Source organism: Hylaeus volcanicus, chromosome 6, assembly GCF_026283585.1.
Source record: "Hylaeus volcanicus isolate JK05 chromosome 6, UHH_iyHylVolc1.0_haploid, whole genome shotgun sequence".
Taxonomy (NCBI): domain Eukaryota; kingdom Metazoa; phylum Arthropoda; class Insecta; order Hymenoptera; family Colletidae; genus Hylaeus; species Hylaeus volcanicus.
In genome coordinates this window covers 13,221,866-13,244,181 of record NC_071981.1, presented here as the reverse complement: position 1 = coordinate 13,244,181, position 22,316 = coordinate 13,221,866, and the positions used below count along the sequence as shown (strand labels likewise).

General features: G+C 31.3%; 4 protein-coding genes across 10 annotated transcripts; 2 read left to right on the top strand and 2 right to left on the bottom strand.

The window, feature by feature from the left end:
• Positions 1-108: 108 nt before the first annotated feature.
• Positions 109-6,467, bottom strand: LOC128877983 (probable phosphorylase b kinase regulatory subunit alpha). 3 transcript variants are annotated; one of them, XM_054125721.1, is made up of 15 exons: positions 6,252-6,467; positions 5,614-6,118; positions 5,093-5,538; positions 4,704-5,019; positions 4,423-4,636; positions 4,225-4,334; positions 3,987-4,134; positions 2,956-3,134; positions 2,626-2,776; positions 2,022-2,239; positions 1,289-1,844; positions 1,111-1,163; positions 878-1,036; positions 548-805; positions 109-480 (listed from the first exon to the last, which is right to left on the bottom strand). In XM_054125721.1, the coding sequence occupies exons 2-15, from the start codon at positions 6,094-6,096 to the stop codon at positions 253-255; spliced, it is 3,519 nt and encodes a 1,172-aa protein (XP_053981696.1). In that variant the 5' UTR covers positions 6,097-6,118; positions 6,252-6,467; the 3' UTR covers positions 109-252. The 3 variants fall into 3 exon arrangements, with proteins under 3 accessions (XP_053981696.1, XP_053981694.1, XP_053981695.1); XM_054125719.1 differs by having other exon boundaries at positions 2,022-2,311; positions 6,252-6,466; XM_054125720.1 differs by lacking the exon at positions 3,987-4,134 and adding an exon at positions 3,324-3,471 and having other exon boundaries at positions 2,022-2,311; positions 6,252-6,466.
• A 684-nt stretch (positions 6,468-7,151) lies between these two features.
• LOC128878396 (dnaJ homolog subfamily C member 16) lies at positions 7,152-13,393 on the top strand. The gene is made up of 12 exons (XM_054126553.1): positions 7,152-7,601; positions 8,229-8,295; positions 8,366-8,559; positions 8,675-8,955; positions 9,039-9,229; positions 9,318-9,652; positions 9,738-10,041; positions 10,114-10,262; positions 10,354-10,578; positions 10,633-10,846; positions 10,924-11,031; positions 11,106-13,393. The coding sequence occupies exons 1-12, from the start codon at positions 7,348-7,350 to the stop codon at positions 11,229-11,231; spliced, it is 2,448 nt and encodes an 815-aa protein (XP_053982528.1). The 5' UTR covers positions 7,152-7,347; the 3' UTR covers positions 11,232-13,393.
• Positions 13,394-16,044: 2,651 nt separating this feature from the next.
• Positions 16,045-19,791, top strand: LOC128878429 (etoposide-induced protein 2.4). Of its 5 annotated transcripts, none has more exons than XM_054126630.1 (7): positions 16,045-16,126; positions 16,702-16,778; positions 17,066-17,244; positions 17,323-17,578; positions 17,655-17,998; positions 18,064-18,138; positions 18,219-19,527. In XM_054126630.1, the coding sequence occupies exons 2-7, from the start codon at positions 16,764-16,766 to the stop codon at positions 18,304-18,306; spliced, it is 957 nt and encodes a 318-aa protein (XP_053982605.1). In that variant the 5' UTR covers positions 16,045-16,126; positions 16,702-16,763; the 3' UTR covers positions 18,307-19,527. The 5 variants fall into 5 exon arrangements, with proteins under 5 accessions (XP_053982605.1, XP_053982603.1, XP_053982602.1 ...); XM_054126628.1 differs by having other exon boundaries at positions 16,048-16,126; positions 16,699-16,778; XM_054126627.1 differs by lacking the exon at positions 16,045-16,126 and adding an exon at positions 16,417-16,489 and having other exon boundaries at positions 16,699-16,778.
• Positions 19,792-19,932: 141 nt separating this feature from the next.
• On the bottom strand, positions 19,933-21,773 carry LOC128878428 (transforming growth factor beta regulator 1). The gene is made up of 5 exons (XM_054126626.1): positions 21,448-21,773; positions 21,085-21,313; positions 20,733-21,009; positions 20,438-20,657; positions 19,933-20,368 (listed from the first exon to the last, which is right to left on the bottom strand). The coding sequence occupies exons 1-5, from the start codon at positions 21,562-21,564 to the stop codon at positions 20,195-20,197; spliced, it is 1,017 nt and encodes a 338-aa protein (XP_053982601.1). The 5' UTR covers positions 21,565-21,773; the 3' UTR covers positions 19,933-20,194.
• Positions 21,774-22,316: the final 543 nt, after the last annotated feature.

Genomic DNA, 22,316 nt, shown 5'->3' with positions numbered 1-22,316 from the left:
TTGTTCATTTCTCTTATATTTAACACATTACGAAGGCTGGTAACTTCGGCATACAAAATTAAAATTTTCAAAACATTTATCATGTTACATACAATTTTTAATACGAAATTCTAGATTTGACAGTAGCATAAATATATTGGACATGTGCCACATATACTTCACACAAAAATTAGATAATTATGAACGCTTCAACGATTTATAAGATTCGTAGATATAATTGACTACAATTTCTTTGTTCTAAGAAATAAATAACTATGATATGGTACACTCCATATCACCATCCTTTGGTAAACAATTTAATGATGATGCTATGGCCCGTGTAATATATGTCATTGTTCCAAAACTACCACTTGGAGCACTATCATAAAAATGTTGACAAACATATGCTGCTCCACCGCAAAGAAGATTTCCCATTGCAGTTGTTTCGCGTTGCTCTTTGGGCTTGGCACAGCATAAGGTAGCATCACCGTCAACTTTCATCTGGTTATTTTAAATATAGTTAGTGAATATATCTTGTTAATATTTTATTAGAAAAATAGAAAAATACCTGATCATCTAAAAAGATAGCGTTAGCCTTGTGAACTAATTGTTCAACAGTAATAAGTCCACCCAAGGAAGCGACGACATTATATTCAGTTACTAAAGTTAGTACCATTAAAGCTTCAACTACTAGTTGACGATATTCTGGTTGTGGTATAGTATTTAAAACAGTTTCTACTGCTAAAGCAAACTTTAATTCTCCGGGTGTCATTTCTTGCGTAAGGTTTTGAGGTAATACTCTACCTTCAATTGCCAGACCTTGACACTATTAAAAATTAAGTGTTTAATCAAATGAAAAATATGCTGCACATGAGTGTAAAAAAAGTGTTATACTTACCCGTTCAAGTACTTGCCATACTCGGGGATAAAAGTCTCGCGGCACTCTATTTAATGCGCCATCCAATCTTCGTCGTCGTAACCATTGACCTTGTCGGTCTGGTTCTGATTCGCTGCTATCATTTTGATCGGGGCTTAAGAAACCGCCAATTTGTGATTTCTAAACAAAATGAAATGATCGTAAAGCGAGAAATAAAAAAATAATAGAAATTGTTTTATTGACAAGTACATTACCTTACTGACTCTACTTGATTTACAACTGATAACAGAGAAATTACCTCGACCAACTAAAAATAAAAATAAATTATTCTTATATTTAGACATATAAACTGAATTTATATTTTACTAAATGATGAAGTTCCAACTATACTGAATTAAATAATGTAATTCGTACTAAATATGAAAACCATACCACTACTAATCGCAAACTCTTTTCCACTCATGATGTGATGTAAAAGATTCTTCATTTCGAATGGCGATAAATTTAACAAATGTTCAGATGCTTCTTCTCCAGTGCATATTAAAGTTCTTGATAATTCAGTAGCCATTACTTGAATAATTAAACCTATTCGGAGTCTAAGCATCTCGTGAAATAATTGCGGTTCTGTTCTAATAAACATTGCTAAATAAACAAGTAATTCTTGCGTTAACATAGCAGTAGATTCGTCGTCTCCATACGCTTGATGAATCAGTACTCGTAATTCGTTTTCGGGTAAAGGTGCAACAATTGTATGCTCGTTAGCGGGTGGCATTCCAACTGTAACTTGTTTCTGACGAACTAACAAATCGGTAACAGCTTTCGCTAAATCTTCAACACGTTTGCCTAACATGCCAGCTGTGTGACGTACAATTCCCCACATTTTTTGTTGACAAGCTTTTTCATAAAGGTCTTTCAACAAATCTTTAATGAGAACTGGATGCTCCTCTTCTAGCATGCCAGTATTAAAATAAAGACCTTGTGAATCAACCTAAACATTTAAGTTAATAATTCTTTTAAGTATAGGACGTAATATATTGCATATATAGTGTTTTTGATAATATGTAGTAATTTGTTTACAGTATTGAGCAGATGTAATTTAATTACATTTTGTCCAGCATTCTACTAGAAATAGTCCATACATTCTTATATGATTCTTATAACTTACGAGATATTGCAGAATGTCTCCTTGTTCTTCCAAACTTTCGGTTTCTCTAAGCATAGACAATAATTCTTCAACTTCAGTGTCTGCATATTGAGTTTCCATACCTCTATGTCTATGTAGCTTTGAACAATTTGTCCAAGACAGTATATCATCTGTGGGGGATGGTGTGCGATCAACAGGAACCGGCTGCGTAGAATTAGGACTTAACGTTGTATCTGTGACTTCAATAAATGGATTTGTGTTTAAAATAGTGGATGGTCTTCGCTCCTCTCCTGCCATCCCAAGAATTTCAGCTACAAATTCATTTGTCAAAAATTATATTTGATAAATCATCAAATTATTTAATTCTTCAGTTTATTTAAAGTTGCACCACATGTAAAATAATGTATATTGTTATTTTTTTAAATATATGTTAATTGTTTTTGTTACATATTAATTACCATAATTTGGAAATTAGTTATCATTTGTTAGTACACTTACATTCTTTGAGGATGGTAGGAACTATGGCTATATGAATATGCCACATGAAAATTTAAGTAACTTGCAGTTAGAGTATTAGGGATTTAAATGGTTTCTGATATAATTATGTAAAACAAATGTAACTCACGTTCTACAGCAATTGACCTTGTTTTCTTTATAGCACCTTTTACAGACATCCTACGTTTCAAATTTTTTCCAGATCGAATTACTGGCCTGTTAAGAAGGCCAGTACGATGCGGAAATGCACGCATTAGATGTTCCTCTAGATATTGCTGAACCTTATTAAATCCAAAGAAAAATACAGTACAATATAGGTATTTATGTGTATGTATAAAATCTGTGATTATATCCAATTACTAATGAACAGCAATAATTTGAAATTATATACAATATATCTTGTATATACATATACATCTTAGCATATATATTACTATTTTATAACATAAACTTAATTTACCTGAGGGTTTAGTTTGTCTGGTCTACCATCTTCAGAACTTCCTAAGAAACTCAAGTTTGTAATGCAGGAAGTACTTAAGAAATCATTCAAATTTCCCAATGAAACTCGCGTGCCATTAATATAACCACTTTTTAATTTTTTCATGGTCGTTATCATAGCCAATGGTATTTTTCCTTGATCTAAAATAATAATTACATGTGTTCAATTCGAAAACAAATTAATTTTCCATTATTATAAGAACAAATACAGCAATGTTTTCTATGTTATATTTAGGATTTACTACTTTTGGGAAATATCTATTCTACTTTTTAGTATTTTCCAATAAAATTTCGTTCTAAATGATGATCTAAATGCTGCCGGTGGCATACCTAGATGATTATGAGTAGCAACAAGTGTTATAGTTGGCCTGCCCAGCATTTGCTTCCAGTTGATGGTGAGGAAGGCCAAGTTGGTTGTAAAAGTGTTGGCAAGGAGGGCTGCATCATTTGTTGTGTAGTACTCCTCCGCGTCAAAGGTCTAAGACATGCAACAAATACGCACACCACCAAACACATAAGCTGTTTTTTTAGATTATATGCTGAAGAGAAAACGGTCTTTCTTCAAAATTTTTTTCTTTCTAACTGATTTGTCTCCATCGAAATTCTTTGAATGGATTTTGCTCATGACGAATATCATAACATTAACTTTCAAGTATTACGCGATGAAAATGAACAGCTAGTGAAATCCTAGTTTCAGCTAATCGAATTACATTAAGACCCTTTATAACCATTAAGCAAAAATTTATAACAAAAACAAATGCATGCATGCAGGCAGACATGTTAGATGTTTTTTTGGATAGTGTATATATATTTATATAATCTCAGTAAGAAATGAAATTCCAAAAATGAAACATCAATGTTTAAAAACCATATACTTTATTTCTGTTACTATAAAGCAAATAATATTAAAATTATCGTGTTGTAATTTCTCAAGCAATCAAGAAAAGGTAACACAAATGGAAATTATGGTTTTTAAATACTAAATTACTGTACCTAGATGAATGTTCTTGAGGGGCATGACCACAAGAGGACGGCCTAACATGTTCTGCCAGCTAGACTTCAAGAAATTAATTTCGCCTTTGAATATGTCAATCATGAGTTCATAGTCCGATGCGATGTAGAAGCGGGTCATGTCGGTCAACTAATGTTTGATGCAAGAACAAGAGGCAACATAAGAAAAGAAATAAAAGTGTAGAAGAGCAGACGGTTCTATGAGTATCAGAATACTTACCTGTGGAGTGAATGCAAATATTTTATCATTCAAGGAATATAATTTACTGGTGCTTAAAATTCCTACGTCCCTTGATTTACGTCCAGATAAACCTAATTTTTTGTTTCGTCCTGAAACAAGAAAAAACATTTTAAATTACAAAATGAGACAGAAAGTTACTGATTAAAGAATTATACAGGTTTCATCATTCATATGTACCTAAGTAAGTATACAAGTGACTAAGTACTTTTGCTGGCTGTACTTCTATTGGAGCAGCTTCTGCAATTGTTTGTACATGTATATCATGTTGAGCTATTTTTTCTCTTATTTCTGCATCTTCTGCTAGTATAACAACCTGTACTACAACATCTGGTTTTTTCTCACTACATAAACGTCTGTTCAATGGATCCAATTCTCCCACAGCAAGGAAACCCTAATATTCAAAAATATATAAACAATCTCATTTTCTACTTGTGTTTCCTTTATATTTGCATACTCACTTCTTGTAATAGTTTCCCTAATATGTACAGAGATTGAGCCCACATAAATGGACATCTACCTAATGCAATTCGATTTTGACTACCTGGTTCAGCATACTCTGCAGATACACTTGCAGGTTCTACAGAATATAATTCAGGCACCAATTTTACTCCATCATCTGATTTGAGCATTATTTCTTCCAATTGTTTTGTATATTCTAGTACTATTTCTTTATTGTCTTGGAAACAATAGTCCACAATTAAATAACAAAAAAACAAGGGCCATTCACATTCTATATTTTCGAACATACGTAATTCCCATGGTTCGTAATAGAGTCTATTATTAACATAGTAAACATATAAATAAATACTGATATTGCATCTGAAAATAAATTTTGTTATATTTTTACCTGTTGGGATCCTCCTTAGGTGTTTTATATCCATCTCTTAAAAATCGTTTACATCCATAACGACCTTGTAGTTTTTTAGTAATAGTATCCCTTGTTAACTGAATAAGATTAGGTTCGTCAACAGCGAATGCTGGGAAACTTATAACAGCTAATAATCCACTGTCTAATTCTTTTGAGTTTGATTCGCGTGGTAACATAGACTGTAAAACTGCTTGACATTTTTGTGCTTCATCTGCTAATACATGAATTACAGAGGTAGGACCACCTCGTGCACCAAACAGGTCTAATTCATTCATAGCTTCCATTGCTGCTTTAGCCATTCCAATACTGCTAGCATTTAATTCTGGTAAACCATGATTTGTTTTATCACCTCTTTCCCAAATTCCATAATCGGGAGTGCAATAGGCTGACTCAATATAGAATACTAAATTTTGAATAAATGCAACCTAAAGATATATTATAAGAGTTTATAAATATTGCATTGAGAATTGTACTATATATAATAAATAATATATATGTACCTCATCTAAATTAAAAACAATTTGTAAACCAGATGCTGTCATTTGTGCTAGAACTAACAAATAAAGAGAAATGGCATCTATTTGGAGGTGACCCCATTCTGCATCACCCACAACAGTTTGCCCATTAACAGAACTATATTTGGCATGTAAAGAATCATGTGGATTCTGAGTGGATTTAAATTTTTCAACTTTTTCTTTTTGTTGCATCATTGCCATTAGTAGACCTCTCATTAATTTCACGCAACTTTGTTCAAGTTCATACGTTTTTGCTCTATCTTCGTCCGCATCAGCTATCTTTTTATATGCCATTGATAGGCCCCATACAGCAAGAATACAGTATACATTGTCACGAACCCACGCATGATCATTCTCAGGACTTGCAGGGAAAAGACCTGTAACTGCATTCTGATGATTCATAATAATCTTGTGCACAATTCGTTGGTAATAATCCAAACGAACTCCAGAATTACTTCGACTCCGCATTTTGACAGTGATCAAATCAACTCTGAAAATTTAATTAAATCTATTTTACAAAACAAAGATTTTATTTCTATTATTTTATAGTGTTTCTATTATATGTTGATGAATGAGTGCTCATTATATTTTGAGGTTAAATATAAATTGTTTCTCTAAAATACCTTTATAATGCCCTTTTTTAAATTCTTATCTTAGTATTGGCAAAGTATTTCTATTTACATCAATTGTCACAAGAAAAATATAAAAATCCGTTGTATACACATTGTATGTAGCATTTAAATAAATTGGAAAACATATACACTTCATATACAATGTGAAACGAATGTCAAACACAATCAGGCCTACGCAATAAACATTTTTCAGACAGCGCGAACTCCTATCCTAATTGTGATTGGTACTGATACTACATAGGGCTCATAATTGGTGGACAATGCGGCTAGTGACAAAGAAAGAAAAGATGGCATTTTATTATAGGTCACGGTCGTCTGGCTGGGTTCATTTAAAATTACTAAATATACAAAGTAACAATAGTAATAACATAGATAAGACTTACGTGCAAAAGAAAAAACAATATAGTTATAAACCCAAAATGAGAGACAAAGTCTTATTGAGTCTAACTCTGATAATAAACTATGTAATTTGTGACAGAATATCGTTAGTCTATTGTGTCTAGGTATATACGATAAATATAACAAATATTTTAAAAATGTTCTTCCTTGAATTACTTTATTTTCTTGATTGATGTTATTTCGCGACTGTAATTAGCAGTGATGGGCAAAACCCTAGGCTTCGAATAATTCTGAAGTTGGCCGATATGTTTGTCTCGTTTCCTTTTTTGAACATTTTCCAGAGAAAGAAACGAGACAAACGCATCGGCAAACTTCAGATTTATTCAAAGCCTAGGGTTTTGTCCGTCTCTGGTAATTAGACGGTCTCTAGTTTTGTTACTAGAGTCCATCGTCTCCATCGCATGAAGCATGAACTGTACAGCATTCTAGGATTTAATGTCCACTATATGCTCACTATATATATATATATATATATATATATATATGATTTGACAACATGGTTGTCCAGAAACATCACTATAATACTGTAATGACAGAGCTTTCGGCTTAAAAATTAGCCAAAATTTGTACTGAACATGTTTGCTAAACATTGCAAGGAGAAAAAAGGATAGTTGTAGTCAATGCTGACTTCATGTTAAAGTGTACAATTCGATAGATATACAGGCACGTTAAAACTACGTCGCAAATAATGTTATCGATTAATTTTTTAAGAACCTCCGAGTCAGTAAGCAAACGATCAAATAGCATTAACAAAAGTGTGAATAATATAGAATCATTAATGAGGTTCTCATTTTTTATCGTGATTTTTATTATAACAACGCATTTACTGTCGTCGGCTAGTGGTATCGAGTCATTGGGAAATCCGTATAAAATATTAGGTGTCCACAAACGTGCAACTTTACAAGAAATTCGAAAGGCATATAAAAATCTTGTCAAAGAATGGTATGTATTAAAACAAATATTATTACGTATTCTATTCTGTGAAAATGATTGATTCATATGAAATTTGGTATCAAGTTTGTCCACCATAAAAGTAATTCATACAGAATGAAGTCACACTATTAATAATAATAATGTACTTTATATTTAGACTTATATTAACAACTTCAGATTTTGTGAATATTTTATGAATTTCTTACAGCCAACATTAAATGATTTTATATATACATTAAAGTATAAAATTGTTACATTTTAATATTTTATGTGTCATTATTTGTTAAATACAGTCAAATTTGAGATAAAAGTCTTACTACTATTTCAAGGTGTACCATTTTACACTTACTAAAAGAATACGTACAGAGTTTAGAAACCTATTCATGGACCAATTTTACTATCAATGCTTTGAAATACAATATGAGACCTAACTCAGTGGTAATTAAGAGTTACCTCTCGAGTGCAAAAGGTTTATTTTGAGTTCGTAATACGAAGTTAGTTTTAAATAATCATTTCTAAACTATTTATAATATTTACGTATTAAATATTAATAAACCAACATGTATATCCTATGATTTTAGTAGTGTTTTGAAACAATTAATTCTAATATTTCTAACTTACATATTATTCCTTTAGGCATCCTGATAAAACTGATCATCCTGCTGCAGAAAATAAATTTGTAGAAATTACAAAAGCATACGAGGTATAATACTGTTGAAACATTCAGGATGTAAATTATGGCTCATTTTTATAATTATAATTTATTTGCTTAGATTTTAACTGATCCGGAAAGAAGAAAAAAATTTGATAATCATGGTATTACAGAAGAAAGTATTCCTAGGCAACGAAGGGACAGCAGTCACTTTAATGTTCTTGATCCTTTGGAGGAGTTGTTTGGTGGAAATATCAAATTTCATTACCAAACTCGGGATATATCACTCTTTTATAAGATGAGCATCACTTATCGGTTTGTATTTTTCTATAAGAACATCTATAAGAACATCTCGAATTTCTATGAATGCATATGTATGTATATACTATTATAATTAGATATTTTAAATATAAATATATTTTTATTACAGATCATTTGAAAATGTAATAATACCAAAAACTTTTCGTACACCTTACATAATATTATTTTATTCGGATTGGTGTTTTGCTTGTTTACAAGTAGAACCAACATGGAGACGTTTAGTTGAAGAATTAGAACCATTGGGTCTTGGTTTAGCAACTGCACATGCTGAAAAAGAATCTGCTCTGGCAAGAAGGCTGGGTATTCATTCACTACCATGCTTTGTTGTTACTATAGATGGTCGTACTAGTGTGTATAAGGAATCTCTTTTCAGCATTCAAAAAATTGTTGGTGTGTATTTGTAATGTACTGATTATAAATATGAAATTCTTATCTCATAATATTATAAATCTAAGTAGACTTTTATATTTCAGACTTTTTGCGAAGTAAATTTCCGTATAAATTGATACCTAATATCAATAAAAATAATGTAGATAATTTTCTCTCAGGATGGATAGATAATCGAATTCGAGCTTTAATATTTGATAGAAAAGAATCTATACGATTACGATATCTGTTTATTGCATTTTATTATAGAGATCGTGTTGCATTTGGTTTTGTTCAGGTAACCATTTTATTCTATGCGTATTATAACATTACCATATCACTGAAATTACTCAATTCTTTAGTAACTTTTAATTTCGTTGTTGCAGACTGGAAAAGCAGAAACAGAATCCATTGTATCAAAGTATAAAATTTCTGTGGATTTAGACACATTGTTACTATTTAATGAAAATTCTGAAAAACCTATGGCATCTGTTAGTATGAAAGACATATCCAGTGATACAATGCACAATGTTATTTCCAATAATAAATTCCTTGCTTTGCCAAGACTTTCAAACCAAGCAATGTTAGACTCTGTTTGTCCACCTGAGTGGCTCAGACCTCAAAAACGATTATGTGCAGTTTTAATATCGCAACAAAACAATCCTCTCCATGACTTGGCTAGGCACAAATTTAGACAAGCAGCTTTAGAGTCTTCTTATGGGTAACATTATTTTGAAAATATATTTACTATTTTTCATTAGCAATTTTATTATTGTAAAATCATTTTTACAAAATTTAATTTGCAGCACTGAACGAGTTAGGTATACATATGTATTTAAAGACACACAACCAGAATTTGTATCAGCATTATCAACAGGAGAAGGCAGTCCCTTGGAACCTTTGTTACATATTGTTATTATTTGGAGAAGAGATGCAAATCATCTGAAGTACGAATGGTTACCTACTGGTTGGATTGAAGCTGCTCAGGATGAGAGTCAATGGAACGAAACACGTCGCAACTTAGAACAAACTATACAAAGATTATTGCGAGCATCTGAAGCTTTGCCATACGCCGCGGTCGTAGGAGAATTAGCAGATGAACATGCACAGGTATGAATCCTAATCTTTCAAAAATTAAGATGTATTAAATATTACATACTTCTCAATTTAATTTTTACTCAGGGTACTGTAGACAAACTTATTGGCAAGGCATTATTAGCTGTAGATTATATATCGGATAGTCTTACTAAAGAGCAAATTTTGCCTTTAGTATCAGTAATTGCCACCTTAATGTTAATTGGTGCTGCAGGATATGGAATGTCATATCTGGTGTAAGTATCATGATTTTTAGAGGATATTACATTTTCATGTAACGTAAATTTATGTGAATATAATCTACCATAAAATTATTTTTTATTTTAGGAAATTAGAAGAAGCAAGTGTTCAAGCAGAACGTGCTCAATGTAAAGATAACGCTAAATCAACATCTTCGCAGCCACAATTACGATTACATGAATTACGCGCAGAGAAATATAATGGTTTAGTTCGTCTATTAAAACCAGGCTGTAGAACCATTATATTATTAGTTGATGCTCAAAGTAGATTAAAATTATTAACAGCTTTTCATAAAGCTGTGTGGCCTTATAGGTAAGTTACAACGCTCTCTTTCTTATCCAAAATAAATAATTAATTTCGTTACAGGAAAAATAAGACCCTTATGTTTGGACACATGTCTCTTGAAAGAGGGCTAGATTGGTATAAGAAACTGTTATCCCTCACTTTGCCAGAACAAAAAGAATTAAATATAAATGCCAAAAATTGTGTTGGCACTGTACTGTCTTTAAATGGACATCGCAAATATTTTTGTATGTATCATGCCAAGCATCCAGAATGTAGTAAAGGAAAAGGTTCTAAGGTATATTTTAAAAGTATTATTCTAATACTTATCACACGCAAAGACTATAAATTCTAATGATCGTTCTCTGTATATAGCGAATGGAACGAATGACAAAGCAGTTAACTCGAAGAGCAGATGATGCAGAAGCTGGTGCATTTATTGGTTTTGACAGTTCTAACGATTCTGATCTTTCTGAAGATGAGGTATAATAAACTTATATATATTTTATATTTTTTTAAAACATTTATTTAAGAGTTATACAAATGACTTTTTACAGAGTGGAAACAATGTTTTGTATCAGGATAATCTTTTGGATGGTTTGCCAATGTGGTTGGATAGATTATTTGAAGGTTTAACACATCGTTATTATGTAAACTATTGGCCCGAGTTCACTGCCAAGTAATTGAAAACTGGTATGCATTCTGATAATATGTATACTTTTTGCAATAGAGAAAGGGATCCAACTAGTCAACATATATTATTTGGTAATCGTATAATTGAAAAGATACATCTTTACTTTTGTTGCAAAGTCAATACATATTCATTGTATATGAGACATTATATATAAATTTACTCACAATTTTCTGCATACATAGATTTTAGATATTCCATTAACTACAATTGAAGAAGATTTCATACAACATCATCATAGTTGATAAAATTTTTGTAGATTTAAACATTACATTATTTTTGGCGATTTTCATGAGTAATGATAATCTTTGGAATTTTTAATATTACCTTAAATAATTCTAGTCGATGCCATTAAAGACATAACAGTATTTATATTACATGTTTAAATATTAGGCATTGTATATTTATATATTTATAATATGTCAAATATTTTCAGATTATTTCGATTTATTTTGATATAATCTACGGTATACTATTACTTTTATAGCATTATGTTACAAGAATCTTTACTTTCCATGTTGCATACGAAGTTTGATAACAATGTTCCTAGACATACATTATAAACTGGTGTTTATACAAATTATTTATATTCGAATATTTTTACAACAAATTGTCTTGGAAAACTATGTACAAAGCACTACTTATCCCGTTTTTACTTCTAGAAATTTTAGGATATTTCAGGCTTTCACGGCACAGTTCCTCATAGTTGATATTAATTGAGGCTTCTGGATGTGAGTCGTGTTCTTTGGGTAAGATACTTCGACGTTACGTCACCATTGCATCAGATGTCATTATCAATGTGTTATGTGATCCTTGAAGAAGAGAGCTGCAATGCTGGTGAAATGTCGGAGTATCTCATCCAAAGAACGGCTTATACCGTGAAGCCTCAACCAATATCAATTATGTATATTCTAATTGCAATTTTGTCGTATTTAAATTTATGAAAAAAATTACCATAGTCTGAGTATTTTATTATCAAACTTTGTGTATGTTATGTTAATACTTAAGAGTATATTTTGTTTCTCGTATTAATAGATATTTGTATTATCTTATATACATCGTACTTTTATTTCGTACTTTTAACTTCGTATTTTTATTCGACTCGGAGATTTACAAGAAATGTATTTATATATTTATTGATTCGTTAACGCATTCTAAACGAAAATTCATAATTATAATAACAATAATAATAATAATACGTGCTTTATACAACTCGTATGCAGATTAAAATTATTAAATACTTTATAGTTTATTCAACGAGAATGATTAACATTCTCATATAGAACAATACTTTAATATTAAATAATCTACAAAACTAGTCCCATTTTCTGCTATTTTTAAGTGATGTATATCTTTAGATTATATTTTGAATAATTACAATGATCTATTTGAATATCAAGTCATCACGTAAATAATATCACTTTCATACATCAGTTAACAAATTAAGAGGAAGTAGCCTACATACTATCTGTTAATAATTAATATATTACTTTTTTATATTTTACATTAAATTATAAATAGGTAATATATGATTATCAAAAATAATTTCTATGTTCTCATACATTTTATCTTTTGAGCAGAAAATGAACAAATTCAACTCCTTTTGTAAGTAAAGAGATTAAGATAAATTATGATCTATAGTATTGTATAAAAAATTCTGATTATAATATTTAATTTCATTTAACGATATCAGTTGCAGTTGATGACAATCATGTTGAAAAGATCTTTTTTGTATATTACAGTAAAGTTGTATACTGTGTATCTTGTTTACTCCTGAATTTCTAGTCGTCTGATTTTTATGGGAAAAGTCAAAATGAATTGTTCTTTTTATTAGTATTTGTTTTTGGTTATTCATTATTGTCAGTTCGCGTAGAAAAAAGTAATTAATCCGTGACCTCGTTAGAAAGTGCAAGTTGTAAATTGTTAAATATATTCCACCATTTTTTATTCCATAGTTATTCTATTTGAATATGAACTTCAAATATTTGGTATACAATTCTAAGTACAATTATAGTACTAATTTCTCTGAGTTCATAAGGTTCATTTTTTTCTAGAAGTTTTCTACTAAAATTTTTTAGAAGTAGGCAGTAAAATTAATTGAACGATTGAAATTAAATTTGAAGTAAATTGAAAACTGTTGTTTACATACACAGACCAGAAAAACTGTTACTAAGGAAATACTTTTATTATATGCATATCCAAATATATTTGATTAAACAGCTCTAAGAAATGATGTAACTTATGTGATGATTTGAGTGTAAGAAAATAAATTAAATTTATGTTGAATGTATGTATATCAAAATCATGGTTTGTAAAATTATCTTTTGAATATATAAATGCATGGGAAAGAGTGATATATAAAGAATTGTTTACATTGTATATACATTCTATGAAAATATTTAAAACATGATGAAATAAAGATATGTGAACAAATTAGTATATTATGTTAATCCATACAATATATGTTTGTAGTAATTACCAATTTTATATTCAATGTTATTCAAAATCTTATATGTATACGAATTTATAGACTTAACGGCTGCAAGCACACGGTTTGACACATTTATGCGCTTTTTTATCAAATCGTTCATGATAGAAACAATATTTATTTCTGGTGCTGAACGGTTTCGAAAATCTGAATTCCACCTTCGCTGTTGAGGTGGATGACGATCATTTGACCTGGCCATCGCTTCCAACATGACATTCATGTTGTGCTGGGTTAGGTCTGGGTTTTGGGTGCTTCGGCCCCGCGCGCGCACGCCTGTCATGGGGTCACAGTCATGGTGACCCCGACGTGTTGCGCGTGGGGCCGCGGGGGCCGATGTTTGACCCCCCCACACTGAGATGGGGTCCCCAAAGATCAAGGGGAGCCTGGGCGCGGCGGCGTGGTGGAGTTCGTAGGGGCGGGGAGGTTCGCTTCCCCGTCCTGGAGAGAGTCCATGGTCGCTGTGTTGCCCAATGTTGGCCATCGGGGGGGTTTTAGTGGGTATACCCGCGGGTGACATTTTTCGCCTGCGGGGAGTCCCATACTACCCGGCGGAAGTCCTTACATCCGCCGGGTGTGCGTAAATGCATTTCCTCACGAAAGAAAAAAAAAAAAAAAAAAAAAAAAAAAAAAAAAAAAAAAAGGGTTCCGGGTGCTTCGCTCCAGAATGTGGAAAGTCGAATATTTTGAAATTCGTTATCTCCAACTTGAGGTCCCGATGTCATCATTATAGGCAGGAACGGTTTTAGCAATATTGGCGCCCCGAGCAAGATTATCGTGGCGCCCCTTCAGGGGCTTAACATTTTTAAGAAGAGAAGACGAGGTAATAATATCAAACAATGAATCTGTAGCTAGATTGTAAAGATTCTTAAACTGCAATATAGAGGGTGTCCCAAAATTGTTGGAGGTCATTGAGAAGGGTGGTTCGGGAGGTGATTTGAAACAACTTTTTCCTTAGCGAAAATGTTGTCCGAGGCTTCTTTGATATTAACCGTGTGCTTTTGAAACCCGCGACCAATCAGAGGGCGCGCATACCGTTGGAGCGACTAGGCGTCCGCGCTCATACGCTACCGCGGCCGCTCCACCGGCATACTCGTTCTCTGATTAGTCAGTGTTTTTCGTTAATATCTCGTCAACGAAGCCTCGTACAATATTTTCGCTAAGAAAAAAGTTGTTTCAAATCACCTCCCGAACCATCCCTTTCAAGGTGTTACAACATTTTTGGGACACTCTGTATACCAGCTATACAATATTCGTATACTAGGGACACCGGACTGCGACGTCCCCAAAGATCTGGCGCTCCGGGCGGTTCTCGATCTCGCCTCCCCCCCTAACCCCGCCACTGATTATAGGTGTATTTGAACTTTTGCCTTCATCTCGCTCTGAATCAGTAACAATTCAGGATTCAGTCTTCTTGGCGAATGCTCCAACGGTATTTTGATACCGCAAACGACGTTAAGCCGATAGGATGACATTTGAATTAACAACTTTTGTTTTAACAACAACAGCGTTTTAAATTTATGCGAAGAGAATGCGCCGCGTAGCACGAGCTATAGAAACTATAGTTCCTACAGTTTTAATACTAGTGGCGCTATTGGTGGAGAAACGCCCAAGTTTGTAGTGAAAATAGTTCTCACTGTTGATGCTAGATGGCGCCACAAACTAATGGTCAATAATTATTGCTGCATTAAATAACTATTCATAAAAGTTTGGCATATTAACAGCAAAGAATCGTATTAAGTATGCGTTTATTAAAAATAATGAATAATTGATTAAAGGTATCGGTGGCGCCATCTTACAAAAATTGTGAGAACTGTTTTCACTACAAACTTGGTGGTTTTCTCGCCGATGGCGCCACTCAAATACTAAAACTCGCTCATAGAGCGGTTTAGTGAGCGGTGGCCTTTCTGGATGCATTTCTTGAAAACAGTAACATTTGTCGTAGTAACAACTTAGAAATGTTTACGATACGTGGAAATTAATTTATCTTCATAACATTAAATTATATTTTGGTGTATATTCCAACTACATAAATAAATATATACTATCCGAGAATTATTTTCATACATATTTTGTACTTCCCCCTTATTGTAAATTTATTTATATTTATTATTTTATAGATATCGACTAATATTAAATTTGACATTGTTACGTAATTATACCTATAAAACAAATCCTTGAATAAAAAATGACTATACAATAATAATTATTCTTAAAGAAATTTATAATTCTAAGATAATAATTTATGAATTATTAATTAAATAATGCAAATCATGTAACTTGAGTACATAATCAAGTTGCATAATCTGCATCATTGTTATGACGAACAAAAATGATTGCGATCAATTGTTTTATATTTGGAAACGATAACAACGCAAAATCGTAAATTACGTAAATCTTAGGTATGATGACACTCGATTTCATATATTCTTTGTTAGTATTATAGAATATACTTGTAAATTGAGTATAGAACGTAGCTAAATGTATGTATTTTAAAATATAACATTTGAAATAAATCTATTATTATGCTGTCATATTAATTTGTACGTATGGGAAAGAAATCCTGATTTCTATAATATATTTGATAAGAATAACAACTAATGAACGGTACATTAAAGAAAATACCGTTATTCTTCTTTGATCTTTACACCTATTAATATAGTACCGACCTTTGTAAGGAAAACTAATCAGTTCATTCATTTTCGCAAAAATTTTTTTTGTCAACTTCATGAAACGTCGCATTGATAGTTTCGTTCATTTAACTGGTAATTCTTATTTATTCGTTTTCGAAAAAAAGATTTCTGTCGATTTATCGAATTTTACTAAATTATAGAGTATATGCATGCTCGAATCGTCGGAAAACTTATTATTTGTTTTTGTTGTCCTAAATATTTTTCTTATATCGGCTTTCTTGGTGTGCCCTTGTATTGTTCCTGGCATTGACAGCTATGTTACTCCGAACATGTTTTTTCAGCAGATTTTTCGACATATTTGGAGTATAGATTAATTACATTATTATTGTGGATATCATTGTGAAATATGGATAGCACAGCGGTGAGTAATGGATGTAATTTCAAGTCAAAAAAACATAATGGTTTTTCTAACCTCACAACATTACATTCAATTGTCATATTTTATTATGTTTTTCTACGTTGTATTTATTTTTAAATTTACATTTGTACACAATGTGCGTGTATATATTCAGATCTTTTCACAGATGTAGATTATATAAATGTTAAAATTATATTGTGTATTTACATGTATGCGATTGAACTCATTCGTAGAAAAGAAATTGATCTAATAAAAGTCTTTATGTAGCTAATGTTATGTTACAATTTCAGAGAATAGTACGTGCTATTTATTCTGGATTTGTGGACAGCCTAAGGGGAGCCATTGTTCTATTTTATATGGATAAACATATAAATGAAAGATTATACAATCAATCTCCTTCTCGAACAGACATTCATGGAAAAGATAATGTAGCTATACACAATCCTCAAAGACATCACAATCGATTACGGTATGTTGTAAGTTCTTTAGAAGCCAGTTTTTCAAATTTAGCACCATGTAACTCGTGAATTCTATAATGCATTTCCAGAGAGTCAAAAGTGTTGAAAAGAACAATTCAGTGTTGCACATTAAATGGTGGTGTATTCTGGTTAAGTATATTGATCTTCGAATGTGGCCTCCTTCCATTTCTGAAGTACTTATTGACTATTATATTTGGTCACTCGCCGGGTATGGGTATGACTGTATGGTCCTGGACAAAGCCATTTTTGTCACTAACATTTGGCACTGTATGGATACTACCATTGTTTTTACTCAGTAGGGTAGTCAACAGTTTATGGTTCCAGGTATGACTTATTTTCAGAGTAAGAACCTTTCACTAGTTGTATTCAAAATGATTAATGTCAAATTCTATATATGTAGGACATTGCGGATAGTGCTTATAGGTATAGGCAAGGGAGGCCACTACTTTTGTCCAGTGTGAGTAAGCTGGTAGCAGACACGCTTTTTAACATATTGGTTCAAGCATTATTTTTGGGCCAAGGAATGTTGGTATCCAGGATACCGTTACCTCTTATAGGTGACATCTTTGCTCTTATACATATGTGCCTCTTATATGCTCTCTATGCTTTTGAATATAAGTGGTTCAATATGGGTTGGGAGTTGCATAGACGATTAAGTTTTATCGAAAGTAATTGGCCATATTTTGTGGGCTTTGGTCTGCCATTAGCAATACTTACTCAACTGCCTAATTCGTATATAATAAGGTAATTCATTATTTTTAATTATATTCTTAGAAGTATACATAGAACTCAAATTCTTGTTATTTCAGTGGCTGTGTTTTTTCTATATTATTCCCGCTATTTATTATAAGTGGAAACGAAGCGGAACCTGTGACTGGTGTTTGGTACATATTTTGGTTTCGCATGACTCATATATAATTTAGGTAACTAATTTTACTCAATAACATTTACTATATTCTTTCAGTAATCATCCACTAAAATTGTTTTCACCTGTAATTGCTATTGCAAATACACTTTTCAATAAAACACTTGGACCAGCAAATAGGCGGTGACAATGAAAAACATAAACTGCAAACTCATTAGGAATAATAAGTATGTAGTAATAAACTATTTTTCAGGTGTTTACATATTTTTTTATCTTTTATTAGACGTATATTTAGTTGACTATCTTATATAACAAAGTTATCAGGAATGTAACTATTATTTTGTATGCAAATACAAAGCATAAGACATAATTTATATAGCATTATTGTTGCGTGTAAATACAGTTACACTCGCAAATTGTGAATGTAAATACAAGGTAGGAAATTACTATACTGACAAAGATGTCACTCAAGATATATACTAAGACATAAAAAGTCTATGAATTTGTTAACATTTATGAAATAAGTATACATGTTCCTTGCTGTATTATACTAAATCAAAATTCAAAATTTTATACATTTTTATCAATTATTAAATTGTGCAGAATCAATATGCATGTGTATATATACAAATTAAAACTACTGTTGCATAGACGTTTGCACAATTTTGACCAGAAACTTATTCAATGAGTTAAAATTACATACTTTTCATCATGATAGTTGATAAAATATGTATTTATATATTTAAATATATAACATGTTTTTTTTTTAAAACCAAATATTTCCTAAGTTGGATTGGAATGTTTTACTTTATATAATACTCATAAATTTACAGTGATTGTAAATACATAGATGATATTACAGTAATTTGTTTCTGTGCTGTGTGTAATATTAAAATGAATATAATGACAAGAAAGAAGTCCAGCCATTTGTCTTACTGTATGAAGACACATATACAGTAATACATAATAGATGCAAAACAAGATCGCGAGGAAACATATCGTTTTAATGCATGTATATTTTATATGTATTTACTGAACTTGATGATTGTACTTGAAAATTATGTTGTGAGAAAGAATTTATTGTCACATTTTATAATTTTAAAGCGTCAAATTTCATTTTACCGCAACTAGTCAGTTTAAGACTTTTGAATTGTAACCTTGTGATGACAATGTTTATTAGAAAAGATTTATAATTAAAAAATTATAAATCATTTAATTATATTATTCACAAAATATTTTATAAAATAACAAATACGAATCACGTACGATTAGATTAAACTTATTTTTAAACAAACTTTGTTTAAAATGTATGTGTTTTGTGATAATATAACACAATAACATTTATAATATGCCAATTACGTATGTATTTATAAGATTATGTCCTGGGAATAATTATTATTTTACTGATTCTTGTAATTTTATTTAGGCCTTATCACAGAGTCGGTCAGCTGTGTTATTTGTCCCAAGGCTTCACACTTACAGGGTTCTCAAATTTAAATAATATTGATAGTTATGAAATTTTTATATGATTTTTATAGTATAATGCTACTATATATTATTACTTATAATTACAGAATCATCAACTGATTATGTAACGATAATCAGTACTAGCCATATGAATAATATAATAATAATTAACAATGACGTGTAAATAAATACGTAAAAATATGAATTACCAGTTTTTTCCTATGGTTTCGTCTTTGTAAGTGTTGATTTAAAGAAATCCATTAAAATTGTGTTTTTTACATTAGAGAGTAATTAGTAAATTTGTATATATTAGTTTATTTAATTACGTCGGCTTTTGGATTTGGTATCATGAAATACATTCTAGAGTACTGAAAATTGAAAACAATACAGAGTTACAAAAATATCCACTCTTACATATTTATTGTATGTATATATTACACTGAAGAGAATTTGTTTTTAATATACTGGAGTTTTCTAAACCATGTTTCAATATAAATAATGTAAGTAGCAATATTTGAGACAATGAAATTCATGTATCATTAATACACAAAGGTCTCAGTTAACTTTTGCTATGACCAGAATAAATTTTGTCATGAGTAATGTAAAAATTATGCAAGAAAATCTTGTAGAGCTAAAAGATCATGATCGGAAGGTTCTTCTTTAATTCTATAAGAATTCGTTAAAGCATAATGCCTGTGTAGAGCAGCAAATCCAAGTCCTGGATCTGTCTCTTCCTCTGTTATTGGACTCGTACCTCTTTCCATTGTTTGATTTTTACTTACCTAAATACAAAAAGAGAGATAAATTTTGATATCTAAATTAAATTACAGAAAAAATTGTAAATCATATACTTCAAATCGTTGTTGCTTGTACATGGCCAGTTTACGTGTCCCAGGTGTGCTTTGTATAAGATTTTGTACAGTAGGATGCGAAATCCCAAAAAAATCAGCACCTTTCGGTGCAATTGAACGAAGCAGAGGAGAAATTGCAACTAATAATTTTGAATGACACTCGTCAGGGCTAGATCCAACCAATGCTTGATCGAGGTCGTTATCCGATACTATTTCAAACCTGACAATAACTCAAAATATATTATTTATCTATTCATGGAAAAATGTATACTATTTATTTATATATTTACATTACCTTGGTTTCTGTCCACCATCTAATATCTTACAAGTATATAAGCTTTTTGATTTTACATCTCTTAAGTTGGCATATATTCTTGTACTGCAATAGCCTACTGGATAAATGAGATCTTCTGTGTGATATGCTATCCTATCGGATACTACTTCACCAAGTGAGTATACAGTAAGGTCACCCAAAGCGATAGGAAATATAGGTCTTCCATGTACATCTAATGGTATTAATTGAACTACTTTCCTCATTGTTTTGTTGTAACGTTTAGCTTTATTTTTTGGTTCTGAAAAACATGAATTCAAAGACAATGTGTTCATTTATTTTTGTATAATTGAAATAGGAATAGTATTTTAAGTACCTGAACCGTCTGTTGAAACTCTTTTCTTTGCAGCTTTCTTAGGTGTAGAGGATTCTAGATTAAATGAAGCTGAATTAACACTATTCGACTGAGATCTAGGTAACATCGTGGAAGGGTCTATGTCTCCTTGTTGTTGACATAATTTACGTAGAAGGAATAATCTTTCCTCTTTCACAAGCATGAGATTCTCCTGCATTTGTGCAACTTGATCACATAGTGCTGCATTTTCCTGAAATTCAGAATACTTAATAATTTTAACAGCAATTAATTCGAATTCACTTCCACTTTTTTTCTTTTTTACATACAATGATTCATTACATAAAAATAAAGATAATTGATGTTAGGATGTAAACGTAAACTTACAATAACTGTGTCCTTCACAATTCTCTTTAATCTTCGGTATTTTTGCTTGTATTTAAGATTTTGTTGTAATTCTGCGTTCTTTTGAAACTCACTGTAATAGTTATAAGCTTGCGTCATTTTAAATGCATTATATTAACACACAAAATATTAGGAGGAGGTTATAATCGTACGATGTTTGTGATTATTTTTGATCATTTATTTTAAGTTACGACCAAAACTACGAAATAGTATTACAGAGACGAAACTGCAGCATTTTTTATGATTCTAGAAATGTGGCGCAAATCGGAAATTCTGTCTAGTAGGCTAGATGGCACTGACTCTAGAGAGATTAGTAATATGCAAAAATATGCAAAATATGCAAAAATTACTGATAAGGACGTCAGTTCAGTTTCAAGTGACCAGGGAAAAGCAAATGTTAAATATATTCATCGTTCACGTTACTCCTGAGTACTTTGCTTGCACTAGTGTCTACACCCTGTAGATCGTCTCTATCGGGAAAACGCTAAAGTTTGTCCTCGAATAGTTCCTCTTTTTACTACTAGATGACGCAATTAACACGGTGTTTATAGCACTTGAGACTATAATAAATTTATGTTTAGAATATAAGTGGTTTTATTTTCAAGTTTTAATGATTACACGTTTGAACTAACAGAAAGCAATTTATTAATCAAACGAAATCAATAAGAAATTCAAAAAGATAAACGAAACATAAGACAGTAGAAGAGATCCTCTTCTGAATCGACAAAGAAGTTTCTGCCAAAGTAAAGATAATAATCCACTGCGGTGTCGATAAAGAAGTTACCATTATCAGGTGTCGGCCACATGTTTGTGGGGTTACACGCATTTATCGATTTTCACATGTACAGTTC

Bases quoted from the DNA above. Each gene is read 5' to 3' on its own strand.
- LOC128878429 (XM_054126630.1), top strand. The intron at 17,245-17,322 runs GTATGTTGTAAG...ATGCATTTCCAG, and splicing joins AGACATCACAATCGATTACG to AGAGTCAAAAGTGTTGAAAA. The intron at 17,999-18,063 runs GTAATTCATTAT...TTGTTATTTCAG, and splicing joins CCTAATTCGTATATAATAAG to TGGCTGTGTTTTTTCTATAT.
- LOC128877983 (XM_054125719.1), bottom strand. From the start codon at position 6,096: ATGCGGAGTCGAAGTAATTCTGGAGTTCGTTTGGATTATTACCAACGA. The intron at 5,020-5,092 runs GTAAAAATATAA...TGTTAATAATAG, and splicing joins CCTAAGGAGGATCCCAACAG to ACTCTATTACGAACCATGGG. The intron at 2,777-2,955 runs GTAAATTAAGTT...GGATTTAATAAG, and splicing joins CAGACAAACTAAACCCTCAG to GTTCAGCAATATCTAGAGGA.
- LOC128878428 (XM_054126626.1), bottom strand. From the start codon at position 21,564: ATGACGCAAGCTTATAACTATTACAGTGAGTTTCAAAAGAACGCAGAA. The intron at 21,314-21,447 runs GTAAGTTTACGT...TCTGAATTTCAG, and splicing joins TTGTGAAGGACACAGTTATT to GAAAATGCAGCACTATGTGA. The intron at 20,369-20,437 runs GTATATGATTTA...TTTTGTATTTAG, and splicing joins ACAAGCAACAACGATTTGAA to GTAAGTAAAAATCAAACAAT.
- LOC128878396 (XM_054126553.1), top strand. From the start codon at position 7,348: ATGTTATCGATTAATTTTTTAAGAACCTCCGAGTCAGTAAGCAAACGA. The intron at 8,296-8,365 runs GTATAATACTGT...TTATTTGCTTAG, and splicing joins AAATTACAAAAGCATACGAG to ATTTTAACTGATCCGGAAAG. The intron at 10,579-10,632 runs GTAAGTTACAAC...ATTTCGTTACAG, and splicing joins AAAGCTGTGTGGCCTTATAG to GAAAAATAAGACCCTTATGT.